The following is a 15993-nucleotide window of genomic DNA, read 5'->3' as shown; positions in this document are numbered from 1 at the left end:
TTGAACACATTGAGACGTTGAACACATTAATGATAGTGCTGATAATCCCGGGACTGGCTAACTAACGACACGATGCTTAACAGGGCGTGAAGTCATCTTACAAATGTGACACCTATCAATGTCAGTCTTGCGTTGGGATGTTCTGTGATTTAGCATAAAATAAATATCCTTACCATAACCAAATACTAGTTATGGTTCGTGCTTTTTGAAATATTGTACACACACCCCAATTTTCCCGACATATCATCGCGACGGCGTGTAAGTATTCGTCGATAATTATACACGGTTTGGGGTTCATGTCGTCGAGTCCATACCTGATTTCATTTCACCAAAAGGGAGCTCCTAACCGAGTATGAACAATATACTTGTTCTTACTTTTCTTATCTGTTAATGTTCCGCATCGCCGAGCAAATTAGAAACGGATATACCACAGTCAGTAAATCAATCAGAAACCCGTGAAGATCCGTGCTTAAACTGGGAACAGCAACGCATGTCTGTCGTAATGTCGGGTTGTCAGGCTCGCTAATTTGATTGACACGTGTCATTGTATCCGAATTATGTAGATGTTCAAATTACTGATCACCGGATTGTCTGATCCAGAATATTTTCAGACCATGTAGCTGGAATATTGCTGAGTGCTGTGTAAAGAACAATCGAACAATTTATTCTGGCTAGAATTCAAGATTCCTGCAGGTCTTGACAGATTTCAGAACCCTGAACCATCGCTGACCAGGATAACGCGTAGATCGATGCTCATATGCTGCGGATCACTTGATTGTCTGCTTCAGTCTTGCTTATGTACTGACCACCGCCATATATACCTGGAATATTGTTGAGTGCGACAACATGGACAACCCACAGGCAAACTGCAGCGCAAATAAGGTTGTGCAACAAAGAGAAAATGACCAGTCCTTCTACGCGCGCATATATATACTATTAGGAAGACTGGTAATTTTTCTCTCTGTTGCGAAATTCTCAGGATATTCTGACAAGAGATTCTGTCTCCCAATCTAGCAACAAGATGTATATTGGCATATTTCACGTAGTCTATGACCTATATCTTGCTGCTAGTTTTCTTACGTCTAAGCCCTGACGTTGCAACTGTGCTGCAAAGTCGTTACTGTCACATAGTGACGACACACTAAAAGCAAAGTCACTGTTGAGGATGCTTTGTTTCAGTGTTTGATGTGTGTACATTTCAACCATGACAGCAATAACACTTGTTGAACCTCCCATAGTTGTATGTAAGCAGTACATGTGGCTGTTGCCTGTCTCAATCTCAGGCAGCCATTTTGTAATATAGATGCGTGCACGGTTGCCAGAAATCATCAGCTGTAAAAAAAACGCACCAGAGGCGGATACATCCTTTTTGAGGGCGTGGGGGTGCACACTTCATTTACACTCGAGTTTCAATGGTCATTTAACAAAATATCAGGACAAAAGGGCGGATGCACCACCCTGCACCCCCTCTGGATCTGCCTGTACGCACATACTGTATTGTAGTTTGTTGTTTAACGACGCCTTCGGGTCTGGACCATACTATCCAGTGATCAAAAGCATCGACCTACCCAATCGGGACAAGGACGCACTGTACATAGCATACACATTGTTAGTAGCTCTCCATTTTGTTCTGGAACCATAAGTTAACTGCACCTATTGACGCACAGATCCAATTGAGTGTTATCAGTATCGGTTATTTTCTGTTTGAATTTCAAACATGAGACTTTGTTTTCTTCGGTCTAGTCAGCCCAGTGCAGGTATTGAATATTCACGTTGTAATCAGATTAGCCAGATTTGACATGATCTCTACAAACAAGATTAAGTCCGCAAACATTAGCCACAGTGTCACATTATATTGCCGTCAACAAGCAATGTCACGTGACATACAGTAACTGAGTGGATTGGGCTTAGGCCAGCTTTAAGCAACATTTCAGTTACACAACAGTGTATAACTGTGGGAGGGAATCGATGCCGAGCTAAGACGCTTCCAGCTCGTGTGAAACCCACAAGCAAGCTAACCTCGGGGCGTGAGGCGTCTAACTCGATCGGGTAGAAAGAATGGGGGTGGTCAGACTCGTTGACACATTATCGTATCCCATTTGCCTGCGTAGAGTGATGCTCATGACGTTGATCACTGGATTGTCTGGTCCAGATTATTTACAAACTGTCGCCATATTGTTGAAATATGACTGACTGGGGCGTAAACTAAACTCACTCAAGTCACTTGATCTGCATTAACCAATCAAACGTGGACACATTCACCTGAACACATTCATTTCCATCATCCAGTTTTTAAGGGCTTTCTCTTTGCATGTGAGTCAGAATTTCCATGTTGAACCTCACTGAGAATAGTCACCATGTTGTTCTATGATGTTCATGATGTTGGAGTAGATTACCTGGTACAGATTTGCTTATTTTACAGACCACTACCATATAGCATGATTCCAGGAATATTACAGAGTGCAGTGTAAAACTAAAGTCGATAAATTAAACTCACTAATTTTAATGGACGCTATTCTGGACAGAGGCACCTTGGGTCCCAGACACGAGGTGTGTACTATGGTCTTGTTGTTGGACCTACAGGAGCAATTTCCGTGTGAGTGTACAAAGAGACTGCCAGTTTACAAGTTGTCCTCGTTCATTCCTACATCTAAGAAAGATGAATGCATATATTGCAATTAAGTTGTAAATCCATAGAGCTACTCCCCTTGGTAAGAAGGGTATGTCAATCCTGACTGATTTGAAGTTTCGAATCCAGGTGCTGTTAATAATGAGACCTGTTCTAATCCAGCTACAGGGACACCATGACCACACTCGTGAATGAGTTTAGTTTGACAAGGAAATCAGCAGTATTCCAGCTCCATGACGGCATCCAGACCTGACAATCCAGTGGTCAACAGCATGAGCATCTACCGACACAAATGGGATACAATGACCTGTCAACCCAGTCAGTGAGTCTGACCACCTGTTAGTGGCCTCTTATGACAAGTATGGGTTACTGAAGATCGGTTCTAACCCAGATCTTCATAGGTTACAACACTCAAGAGAGTCATGGGCCTGATTGACTGTCACACTTTGTCTCCATCTATGTCTCTCTCTGTCCTCAGCTCCTATCATCACAAATACACAAACACAAACAACATGTTACTTGACAAGCATCTTCTTTATTCTTTCATTATTGTAAACCCAACCTTCCTGATATTACACGTTTGCATTGACTTGATATTAATATACAGGGCATCAGCACAACTCAAGATCCAGACCATGTGATCAGCATTAAGAACAGACAATAAGTTCAAAATATTTCAACAATATGTTATGTCGCTGAAACACTCTCTTGTAACACAAACTCTACAGAACAATTCAAAATAATATAGATGTCAATATCTTTAAAACACAACAATAAGGAAATACTGAAATTCATAAAAGTAAATATTCGCATGGAAATAATCAAAGAAATGAATTTTCATATGACTGCTGATAAATTAATACAAAAACATCCTCATTAACATAAAAATCAACCACACAAAGAAAGACCAGAGTTTTCACAATATTAAAATGACAAGTGATAGCATAAACATGAAGGATCTTTATAACTTAAATATGCAGTCATCATGTTTCATGTAATGTCTGCATTATTATAGGTATCATGGCACATAAATCACTCATTGAAGATTTTATCATACAATAAATACAATACAATAAACAAAACATAAAAGACATTAACTGATACAAGTCACCTATTTCAAGATATTTCATAATAGTAATATACTCTTCAAAAAAAGTAGGGGATAATGAACTTTCAATTTGGATAGGAAGTCTAAACATTAACAAATGTTTCAAGGACAGACATCTTATGAATGCACCACCATTTTTCTCTATTACCACCCCTAAACATAAAGCATGATATACACATGCACAACACAGTAGCTCTAAACACATGCATGGGGTTCCATTCTTGACTTTGACGTTTTTTCCAAGAAGGTTGAGAAATCACTTAGAACATTAATTTTGACACTCATCTTGTTAGTGTTTGTTTCCAGCTGTTCGTTTTAAAATGAAAATCACACACAAGCAAATTACATGCCATACACCAATCATCTTTCAAAAGCAACTACATTCCAAATAACTATGGTTGTAAGGAAGTGCAAATGGTGATGCACTCTCAAAACATTCAATAATATCATATCAACATTGACTGACTCCAATAAACCTAAATATTTTTAATCGTAAACAAAAACAAATGTGAAGATCCCCTACTTTTTTTAAGAGTATATATCTTCAAACTCTTCCAACAAATACACTAATTTTCACTGTAGAAATGAATTCTGAAATGAGGAGGCCTTAGGCCCATATCACTGTTTCATACAATGGAGACATTAACATTTCATACAATGAGGATATCTTGTCTGACAAGCACTGCTTTGTACACATAGATAGCTCACTTGATCTGAATAGATTAATTTTTTATGAACAGCAATGTTTCAAATTTGTGATATGTAGAATGGGCATGGATCTTTCAGGCATAAATTTGGTTATAGTTTCTTGATAGGCACTGCAAATACAAATAAAAGGATATTGATCCTCGATATAAGGCTTTGTAGAAACTTAACGTGTTTTGTCTGGACTAGCCTGTTCAATGTACCGTTGGAACCACGCCTAAGGTGAGGTGGAGCATTTAGAAATTTTGACAGTGTTAGAATGTCTACACACAATTCATGACCAAATGATGTTTTAAATGGAGAATAAGGGATGTTTTGGAACATACATCATACATCATTTCTTGATTTGTCTGCAACAATCAAAACTCATTATGACATACTGAAATACACCTGTCGCCGTTTCATCCAGATGCTGTTTGGTTGTTATTGCCACCCTGTAACCATGGTAACCAAACCAACATGATGATCAAACATCTAAATCTATTTACTATGAGTGGTAAGCAAACTGAAATAAGCTGACTAATGGAAATGTCTGTTGTAAATATCTTCACTAGAACATGAAAGATTTAAATAAAATCTAATGATGCACAGGCTCAAGGGAATCTGTTTTGTGTGGACATGTTTCCAGCTGCAGAATTCATGCATTAAATGCTGCCTTGTCTCCCAGTTTATGTGAATAAACTTCCCAAATAGCATTGACGACCTCAATCCTAAGAAAAATGTCAAATGAAACAATCATGTTGAGAATAATGTATGTAATCTCAAAGTGGTCAGCCTGCAAGCGTTCATCCTCCGAGTGTTCATCCTTCAAGTGTTCATCCTCCAAGTGTTCATCCTCCGAGTGTTCATCCTCCAAGGGTTCATCCTCCAAGTGTTCATCCTCCGAGTGTTCATCCTCCTTGCCTTCACTAGGTAAACAGTTCTGGTTCAGCACTTCATTACTTGGGACACTTGCTCCACTCTCAGAATGGAATGCCAAGTTTAAACACATATTTTCATCCTCAACCTGCAAGGTAGAAGTTACTCTGGAACATGTCTGTGTCACAAGGAACATATATAATGTTCCATCCTCAACTTGAATGGTGCCAGTCTTACTGGAACATGACACAAGGAATAGGATAATGTTGACTGAAGCGAAAGAGTGAGTGAGTGAGTTTAGTTTTACACTGCCTTTAGCAACATTCCAGCAATATCACGGCTGGGGGCACCAGAAATGGGCTTCACACAATGTATCCATTTGGGGAATCAAGCCCAATTCTTCGTCGAACCAAGGCAATAAGGAGCTACAAATGTCCTAGGACTCGAGCTCCATAACAACAGACAGTTCATATCACAGACAGAAGGACACTGTTCAAGCACTAGTACTTATGCTTTTCATCAAAACCTTCCTCACAGACAACCTTAGGTTTCTGACAAATTACTTCTCCATTCCATCTCTTTCTGAACAGTGCATTAGGACTCACATGCTCATTGTGAAACACACATATTACAGTGAGTGAGCAAGACTTTTGTAACACTAATATGAACAGTAGTCCAGTTTTATCTCTGTAACAATTCACTCGCATATTCATCAAATGAGATCAGATTCCTTCATGACCTCAATTTGCTATTTGCAGTCACTGGAATCAAGAATTGATGGTTCATTTCACAAATTTGAATTTGAGTGTTATCAATCAAAACTGGATGCTAAATGAAACATATCAACATATCAGAATTACAGTCAACATCCTTGCATATCTAATATGACAGTAATGTGTCACAGGTCACTGTCATGAACAATTAAGGCTGTCAACATGTCTAATAATGTATTTTGTTGATGTTGTTATTATTCTACTGAATATACTGAACAATACTATTGCTGCTGGTTTGTCTGTATATTTGTTAGCCAATATTGGTATTCTTCACCCAGTATTCGTGATATGCATCATATTGGCCATGTAGATGAAAGGCTGCAGCCCTATCTTGGCTTGTCAGCTTAATGTTGGATGAAAATTTCATTAAAACCACGAGAATGAGATCGTGCTGACAACATGGTAACAACTGGAACAAATCTTGACAGTGTGATGTCCTCTCTCAAGGGAGGCAACTCTCTATGGTAAACTGTGTTGCCTTTGAGTCACCTGTGCCCAACATTGCCAAGTCCAACTCCACTGACCATTGGTTCTCTATGTGCATTGAGAGGATCACCTCAACGCAGACCATAAGTAGAGTCAGACTCACATTTCACTTGTAAGGCAACACAGAACAACCTGATTTCACATCAACCAACTGCTGCGATGTGACTCCCATGTGATAGTGATCAGTCACACAACCACTACTCCCGCTTCACACCTGCTTATTGTCATGTTGGTCAGCTTGACCCATGTGTCTGTTTCAGGGCTATAACGTTCCATCAGATCAAGGGTGGCAGGAGCAGAGTGGTCGAGGGTGTATGTCCGGCCACCTATTGCATAGATTTGACCATTCACAGCGGCAACTCCAGCACCAGCTCTCCTCACAGACATGGGTGCCACCTCCTCCCACTTGTCCTGTGATGCAGAGAAACATGATTACTGGTAGAATTAATTTAATTGAGGCAAAATTTAAAATTAGATTTAGAATATGATAGTCTGGAACAGAATAAAACATATGGACTGCAGAAATTCTTTTCCAGATACCATTCATTACTCACAACTTGGACATACTGAAAATGGAACAAATTTTTGTTCTTAATTTCCAGCAATTTTTTTTTTTAATTTTCATCAGACACTTTTTATGCACTATCCAGAGTGTCTTAGGATAGGAGCGAAGGCTATGTTAAGTTTACACAGTATTTTCCATGTTATCACCAATTACACATTTTGGATAAGTATATATAATTTGGATAATTATTTTCATATGGCAATTATCTGTTGTTGCATGTCAAACTTCTTGCACGGTAACACATGTCTCTTACAGTCACATATCAATATGCATGATAAGACTACTGAGGTAATCAGTCGCCTTCGCTGTCAGTAAACTTACACCAAACACTGTTTTTTTCACAATTTCTTGAAAATTAAGACGCTGCAAATATAAATCAAAACTCACATTTTCAATGGAGTATTTTTCCACTGATGCAAGAGACCCATGATTCTCATTCCATCCCCCCACTGCATAGATATGGTCATCAATGGCTGCAACGCCGACATAGCCACGGGACATGTGCATGTCACTGAGTCTTTGCCACTCCTTAGTTACCGGGTTGTAGCTCTCCATGTGCCGCAACTCCGTGCTGCCCATGTCACTCAGACCTCCTATCACATAGATTAGACCTGGAACAGCGAGACAGACCAGATTATCTTGTCACTCAGACCTCCTATCACATAGATTAGACCTGGAACAGCCAGACAGACCAGGTTATCTTGTCACTCAGACCTCCTATCACATAGGTTAGACCTGGAACAGAGAGACAGACCAGATTATCTCGTCACTCAGACCTCCTATCACATATATTAGACCTGGAACAAAGACCAGGTTATCTTGTCACTGAGACCTCCTATCACATAGGTTAGACCTGGAACAGAGAGACAGACCAGATTATCTCGTCACTCAGACCTCCTATCACATATATTAGACCTGGAACAAAGACCAGGTTATCTTGTCACTGAGACCTCCTATCGCATAGATCAGACCTGGAACAGAGAAACCAGGTTATCTTGTCACACAGACCTCCTATCAAATAGATTAGACCTGGGACAGTGAGACCGGTTTATCTAGTCACACAGACCTCTCATCACATAGATTAGTCCTTGAACAGAGAGACCTGGTTATCTTGTCACTCAGATCTCCTATCACATTGATTAGACCTGGAATAGACAGACCAGTTATCTCGTCACTCAGACCTCCTATCACATAAATGTCAAAAATGAAATGAAAATCACACAAAAAACATATGAAATTAAGACAAGATAATCAATGAATTACAAATACAAATTTGATAATCATAATGGTAATAAATAACCTGAATAGTATTCTGCCAAATGCCTGAATGAATATAATACAAGACACATAACAAATACATGACCAGCCTATATTGCTCATAAACAAAAACATGCTGAAGGTCCTACTATTCCTAGCACATGAAGAAACAAATCACTATTTTGATAAACATGATTAGCGTAACATCGAGTAGTTACTGACCTTCATGTTCCACTACACCCATGGCAAATCTGGGCACTTCCAGCTGACCAATAATCACCCAGGCATCTGTCTGAAAGTCATATCTTTCTATCGTGTTCCCAATCTCAGAACCAATCCATCCTCCAAAAGCAAACAGGTAATTCTTGAACGAACACACTCCCAACCCACACCGAGGGTAGTTTAAATTTGGCAGAGTCGACCACTTGTTTATTGCAGGATCGTAACACTCAACACTGTCATTAATCAGAGCATCATTCTCACCCCCTATGACAAAAATCTTCCTGTCCAGCACCGTCACTCCATGACCACTGCGAGCGTTCTTCATGCATGGTATGCCATGCCACAGATGATGGAATGTGTCATACCGTTCCGCAGAGACCAGAGTCTCAATGTCACTCCATCGAGAATCCTTTCCTCGAGTGTAACCACCTATAACGAAGATATTTTTCCGTGCACTTTTCCTTGGCTGAAGCATATGTGGATGCGTTCTGGAGAGTTTCAGCTCTGAGTAGAGTTTGCGGTCCACTTTGTAGTCCTGTAGAAGTTTCTGCAGGGCTATTTTTAGACTGATATCCTGGCACCTGTCAATACATGGATCTAGACTCTGTTGAGGTATTATGGGGAATCGGATGGGAGCCATGACATCAAACACCTGCCTCTTTCTAACTGCAAGGCCGTGGTGAATCCACTTCATAGCTGCATTAAATACCTGGAAGAGAACAGGAAAAGATCATGAGCAAATAATCTCTTTAACTGGGTAACGTTCTTCACTTCAGTCAGACCTCATTTTCAAAGCATACATTTTGTTTTGTCTGTTTTTTCACTCTACACTCAGCAATATTCCAGCTATATGGCAGCAGTCAATAACTATTTAAGTCTGGAACAGACACTGAAGTGATAGACATCATGAGCATCAACATATGCACTTGGGATGTGATGACATACATCAACTAAGTAAGCGAACCTAACCACCTCATCCATTTAGTCGCCTCTTACGACAAGCATGTGTTACTGAGGATGAATTCTAACCCAGATGGGTCTGATGATGCTCTTAATGATGATGGTGGTGGCGGTGGTTCACATACCTGAAGCTCCTGTTCAACCCTGAGTTTTTCACTGGAGAGAAAATGTATCAGCACATCTTTGGGCAGAGTAAGAAATTCTTCCTCTTGTGATACTTGCATAAAGTGTCCTTGAATATAACATTCAGCCTCATCTCTCACATCCAGGCACTGGTGGGCATCAGCAAACAGGTAGATACCTGCAATACAAATATCAAACATCTGAAGACGTAGTAAGTAAAGTCTACATTGAAATCTGCCACTCTATGATCAACTGCTGTTGTATTTTAAATATCTGTATACAGTTAAAGCATCTCTTGGTAAACAGGGTATCAGAATTTTGTAACACTTTGTCTAAATCTTGAATCAATATTCACTCTGCTCGTGTGTTTCAACTGATGAATAAAAAGACTTGAAGTTTTCAGCGCACCAAGTAAATGTCAGCAGTGACTCCAGTACTAGAACTGACCTAGAGAGTTGTCTGGTTGGAGTTGGGTTTTGAGGAATTCACTGCATGCCATGACAACGTCCACCAGCCCCAACATGTCAGATACACCGAGAAGGTCCTGGCAGTTCTCCGATGTTACCTCTACTTGACCTGAAACACGAACATATGTACCTGACTCTACTACACCTGGAAACATGGTTCAAAAGCATCCAAACCAACCTTTCTGCATCATTTGCATGTACATTTTGTATATTTTCTACTTAATTTGGTAACAATACAAAAGTATGTGCTATAACAGAGAATAGCCAAAAATGACAAGTTCCTAATGTCATCATCTTAGAAAAAAAAAGTGGTAAAAAAACTGACAAAAAAGTGGCAGAAAGTGTGAGGAAAACAATCAACATTTTTTTCAATACTGACAAACTGAACTAAAGGATAACAGCTTCGTTTACTTAGTGGTTGATGTTTGATACACATACTGCTGACAATGCAGAATAAAAATGACACCTATGACAAAGTTTGTCAGCACTGTTCTTACCAAGGTCTAAAACGCTACGCAAAGAAGACATTTCCTCAAGTACAGTTCGGTTCATAATTACTGGACATTGTTTTGGGAAAAGGTTGTCTGCATAAAATATATAAAAGGATAAGTAACTCGAACCTCAAATGTCAAGTAAGATAAGAAGAATTGTCTCCCTTGGGCAGTTAGCAGCCTTTCATCATCAGCATATGATTAACTAAAATAAAGCTTGGAGTTCGAACTAACTGAACAATTCTCAATAATTATGAACTAGACTATATACTAGGATACAGATTCTTTTTAGAAACCACTAAAACAAAAATAAGAGAATGACACTCACTCACCTGAGTAGATAAAATTTAGGGCAGTTTCAAAAATGTGTGCTTCTGTGTCCTGCAATGTTATCTCACTACTGCTCTGTTCCTGCATCCCGGAGGAGAACATGGCACGGAAGTAGGGGCTGGCTGCAGACAACACATGTCGATGGGCCCTGAAGCTCTTCCCCGCTACCGTGATTGTTACATCACAGAACAGATCCTCCCTCCACAGATCACACAGGCCATGCAGCAACATTTCAGCATAGCAGGGAGCTGTGGGGTTGATTTTGGATGGAGTTTTATCACTGCTTGTGTCTCTAGATATTGTTAAAGCTTTTGTGATTCGGCTAAGAAAGTCAAAGCTGGATGCCATCTTGACTGTTCAGACTGACTGAAGTTCTAGTAGTTTGTATTTTCTTCAGCTGAAACCAAGTATTGGTTTAATTCATCATATCATACGTCAACAGTTGTCAAAGACTTTACATGCAAGTCTTGAGTCATGTCAACAAGTCTCTCTGTAGTCTCAGTCAAATTCAGCTTATTCAGATATTTTAGGCAACCTCCTGTCAAGATACGTTTCAAGCAATATCCTTTTCAAGCAATATCTTATCAAAATGTTTTGGTACTAAACCTGCAAAATAGACAGAGAGGGACATATCATCTAATTGTCACTATATATTGAAGGCAATATATATCATCTGTTCATAACTGACAAAATATACCTTTTCCACCAAAATTATTTGGGAACAGAGAATAAAAATTTGACTATACTTTGTAATGTATATTTGGGATGGAAAATTTAAATTCAGCATCAGACCCTTTTGTACCTTTACTAGTAAGCAGTAGCTTTCAACACGTTCATGAGCTAAAGAGGATCAGGGCATGACGACAATGAGGTAGTGGATAACCACAGGTCAGCACAGTATATATCTGGTATTGTAAAAGGTATTATTAGAGTTAGGAATTGATTAAAATCTCATAATTGATGACTGGTTCATTACACAATGTTACATCTGATCAGTCATTGAAAATAATTGGTGAACATCAGTTATCAAATTTTTGTGTTGTTTGTTAATGCACACAAAAATAAAGATGTCTTTTGGGGTTGGGTTCTTTTGGCAAATTGCACAAAATGCATTTGGAAATGTCACATCTTTAAAGGATGACTAGTACGATAGGAACATAAATGTCCTTGAGTCTACACATGCCTACAACATAAATTCAGTCCTGACTTCAAATAAACTTGTATTGCTTATGAAATGTAAAGTTGACAACACAGACAAAAACAACACTGTGAAAAATATTGTTAAAGGGGCACTGATGCGGAGCGAATAATGTTTCTCGCCAAGGGTCTAATTACGAAACCAAACCGCAAATTGGTCAGCGCCCGCTCCTTCGACCGTGACGGACAAAGGAACTGGGCTCCTGTCCATATTAGCAGAATTTCTTCACCTAAACAGTCAGGAGGCCGGATGCCCATCATATGCCATTTGTTTAAAAATATCATGGTATTCCTTGTCTGATCGTAACCAAATATCCCAGCAGTGTAGTTTTTTTCGGATGCTTGGATGGTATAGTTACTGATCCAATTTGATCCTATTTCTGTGTTTTTAACCTCGACATTTAATCATGTTACATGAAAATATGATGTCTACAGGCACATAGCAAGCCATTTGTTTCAGTACGGAAGATTGCAAAGCTTTATATATAGGTAGTTTTGAGTGTTGGTTCAGCTGTGATAGCAAATATCATACGTAAATTTTGGTAGCTATGGTAGCTACAATGGTTTATTATTTATGCTAATAAAATCACAGTTGATTTATTTGAATTCGTAAACAAAAAACGATGACTTTGCCTTTGGTAGAGAAATCTGAAAATTTTCTTACGTAAAAAAAAACTTATTTCACCTATTTACCCAAGTACACAGCAAATGCCTGTGTGTATTCCTTATGTAACGAAATTCCGTTGGTATCCTCAAAACAGTTTCGTCCCATAAGTGTTTTCAGGCTGCATGCGACACAGAGATTACATCTTCCTTGCTGTAACTCGCGTATGATGGTGTAAACCTACACGTGTTATTTGTCATCATTCTCTGGATGGTCAATTAATGAATTTATAACAGGTATAATTAGTAGTAACACCACTTCAGTTACACAACAAAGGTTCAAATTTGGCATTTCTCCTGTCTGGAGTAAATACTCAGCATTATAAATTAAGGTCTGTAATGGCAAATGTATTTGCATGTTATGTAATATGTGCATGTAAGTGATGCAAGAGGGTTTATCAGCTGAGTTACAAAAACAAACATCGATCAAAGGATTAACCGATAACACACTGATTGATTAATTACTTGTATCTTCTAGCGGATTTGTCAAAAAGCAGTGTGTGTAGATGACTACACCCTGTCGTAAAGAGTGAGTGCAAAAACAACATCCTCCCTTCAAAGAATTAACCACCCTTGCGCTGATTGATTGATTGCTCATTATTGGTTAACTAAATTACTTAGAATAGTGGACATCATACAATTAGTTGCCAGGTGTGCTATCTTGGGAGACCAATGAGAGGTGTATCTGGTTTTCACCATTGAAAGACGTGAAACGATGTGTTACTTTTTCGCAAACTAGACAGTTGTAAGACACGCGACACAGAGCAGGATTATTTACCAGCTGCAAATGAATGGAACACGATTTCTTTTACGTGGATGTTGATGGATACATTCCTGAACAAGGTAGTAGCCTGACATTATTGCTATAAAATTAGTCTGTTTTACATTCATTATTTGCATTTTGTTTTAATTTATTTGTTGTAGCATTCAGCAGAATCTGTATGACAGAAAACACACACTAGATCGCGTATGTGTGTGAAATAGGATCCACATTGGCAATCTATACAATGTATAAATGTTGCTTTTGTGTTAGAAATTTACTATGAGTATAAGCAGATCGTGTGTTCTTTTATTAATTTTCAGAATCATACAAATATGACAATAAACTAATTAGGTTTATCAGACAAAATATAGAGACGTACATTGGCTTCGTTATTTTTCTGTCCTAATAGTTTTTTACCATTTCTACCACTGGCAGATGATGAACCTTCAAAGTGTTTCATTTGTTTTCATAATACATTTGTAATGAAGTAAAAATGACTTCACCTAAGTTGATCTGTCTATAACTAAACTATTAATTGCGCTTACGGAATGCGCAGCAGAGGTCACGAACCAGTCACGAATTCTGGGATATCATCCGGGTACTCACGGGAGAAAAACAATAACAAAAGTTTACACCAGTCCACGGAAATTGCTCCGCATCAGTGCCCCTTTAATACAAACTAGGGTTCCAGAATTGTTTGTATTCCATTAAGAAATTATGATTGTTTGTTCATTTAGTTACTGTGACCATTCTTCGATTATTTCAATTAATGGGACAACCACTTAGTATTATACCCAAAACAATGTATTGTTAGCATCCTGAACACTATATAATATCATGAGAATTTTGATAAATATTTCTCAGCACTAATTTCTAAGGTCAGAATAAGATGTAAGGAACAATTGCTTAGTTTTCACTTCCACCAAAGGGTTATCTTCTTATTGTCATAAATATGTAAATGGTACCTGAGGTACAAACAGATGGCAGATAAAAATGAAAAGGATTCAAACGAACAACAGTGATCGCGAAAGGACTGGAAACAAACTGGGAGTGGGAGCCATCATCTACAGAAATTCATTCGCCGTCTTCTTTTTTATACCAGGATCAAATAATAAATGATTGTGCACACCCATCCTAATCCTAAAACAACTAACCGTGTGCATAAATGAAGGATCAGTGAAGCGAATGGAAAGATTATTCTTGAGTTATATAATTTCTTTCAAGACTTTTTATGAGGTGGGGAGCGAGTTCTCTAATCACACCAAGAGACATCTCATGCATTTTCTCAAAGCAAAGTCAAATCATGATTCTACATTCGTGCAACCTCACACACCTGACTGCTCAAGTAAGTGCGTCTTACGTGTTTGACAATCGTTGGGAGTTTGTAAATCTACAGAATTGTATTTTGACAAATCGCTAGGTTTATTGATGCTTGTCAAAATTTCCAAACTCTTCTTTACACCGTACGTTGTAATCCACTACCGGTTGTCTTCTTTTGCAGTCTTGTCAGGAGTCTTTATAAATGCGCAGGCGCCTTAAAAGCATAAAACTTTTATAAAATCGGTGCATGGAGCTAAGTAAACTATTTCCGGTTTGGGTGTGTTACAAATATGAACAAACAAAAACGAAACTAGTACATTTTATGCGAAATTGTCACTACTTACCTGTCAGTATCAGTACATATTATCAATTGTTGATATACCTGGCGGTAGAAAAAAATATCGACAGAAGTGAGGACTTTGGTTGGTGACGGAAAAGCTTGGCTGGCGCAGAGTAGTACATATTTGGGAATACTAGGTGTTGGAGGACAAGTGAAAGTGATGTTGGTATTGAACCTTGACTACATTGCTGCAACTTGATCACGAGTTCCTGTTTAATATAATATTTTCTAAAAGTTCATGAAGGTTTGTAAATAATCGTGTCTGAACCTGGCAAACCATTGGTCTGGTGACGGGGCGGTACGATGATCCTACAAAAGTCTCTTACTTTGCCCGCCTGTGCACCGAGTTTGTTTTGACTGGTGAGAAACTCGTAAAAAGCACGGATGACCACTGTCTACAAGCCAAACTGAGTTGCAGTGGATCACCCCACCCTTCTTGAACCCTCATTCGGAATTTACACATAGATTTACTCGGGCGTTATTTGTCTGTCAACTTCGAGGACAGGTGGGGCAGTTGGGTAGCCCAGTGGTTAAAGCGTTGGTTCGTCACGGTTCGATTATCCACAATGGGTACAACGACCGAAGACCATTTCTAGTGTCCCCAGCTATGATATTGCTGGAATATTGCCGAAAGCGGTCACTAACCCAACCCGGGACGGTTTGTCGTGTTTAAACCATGAACAACTTGGGATTTGTAGATTTGCCTGAGAAAACACTATCCTCCGGATGAACTCTT

At 38.9% G+C, this 15993-nt stretch overlaps 1 protein-coding gene across 3 annotated transcripts; it reads right to left on the bottom strand.

The window, feature by feature from the left end:
• Window positions 1–3144: 3144 nt before the first annotated feature.
• On the bottom strand, window positions 3145–15069 carry LOC137291620 (actin-binding protein IPP-like). Of its 3 annotated transcripts, none has more exons than XM_067823014.1 (7): window positions 14958–15069; window positions 10977–11371; window positions 10134–10262; window positions 9689–9864; window positions 8604–9312; window positions 7512–7735; window positions 3145–6970 (listed from the first exon to the last, which is right to left on the bottom strand). In XM_067823014.1, the coding sequence occupies exons 2-7, from the start codon at window positions 11320–11322 to the stop codon at window positions 6746–6748; spliced, it is 1809 nt and encodes a 602-aa protein (XP_067679115.1). In that variant the 5' UTR covers window positions 11323–11371; window positions 14958–15069; the 3' UTR covers window positions 3145–6745. The 3 variants fall into 3 exon arrangements, with proteins under 3 accessions (XP_067679115.1, XP_067679116.1, XP_067679117.1); XM_067823015.1 differs by lacking the exon at window positions 14958–15069 and adding an exon at window positions 8019–8039 and having other exon boundaries at window positions 6657–6970; window positions 7512–7714; window positions 10977–11351; XM_067823016.1 differs by lacking the exon at window positions 14958–15069 and adding an exon at window positions 7901–7921 and having other exon boundaries at window positions 6657–6970; window positions 7512–7714; window positions 10977–11351.
• Between the last annotated feature and the right edge of the window lie 924 nt (window positions 15070–15993).

The sequence above is a fragment of the Haliotis asinina genome, chromosome 7 (assembly GCF_037392515.1).
Source record: "Haliotis asinina isolate JCU_RB_2024 chromosome 7, JCU_Hal_asi_v2, whole genome shotgun sequence".
NCBI classification, from domain to species: Eukaryota; Metazoa; Mollusca; class Gastropoda; order Lepetellida; family Haliotidae; genus Haliotis; species Haliotis asinina.
This window is presented reverse-complemented; position numbering and strand designations above follow the sequence as displayed.

What these genes read in the sequence shown, in the direction of transcription:
- LOC137291620 (XM_067823014.1), bottom strand. Translation starts at nt 11,322, where the DNA reads ATGGCATCCAGCTTTGACTTTCTTAGCCGAATCACAAAAGCTTTAACA. An exon ending in CCAACCAGACAACTCTCTAG is followed by an intron (nt 9,865 to 10,133) that starts GTCAGTTCTAGT and finishes TTTGTATTGCAG; the next exon opens with GTATCTACCTGTTTGCTGAT. An exon ending in GGGTTGAACAGGAGCTTCAG is followed by an intron (nt 9,313 to 9,688) that starts GTATGTGAACCA and finishes GTTCTCTTCCAG; the next exon opens with GTATTTAATGCAGCTATGAA.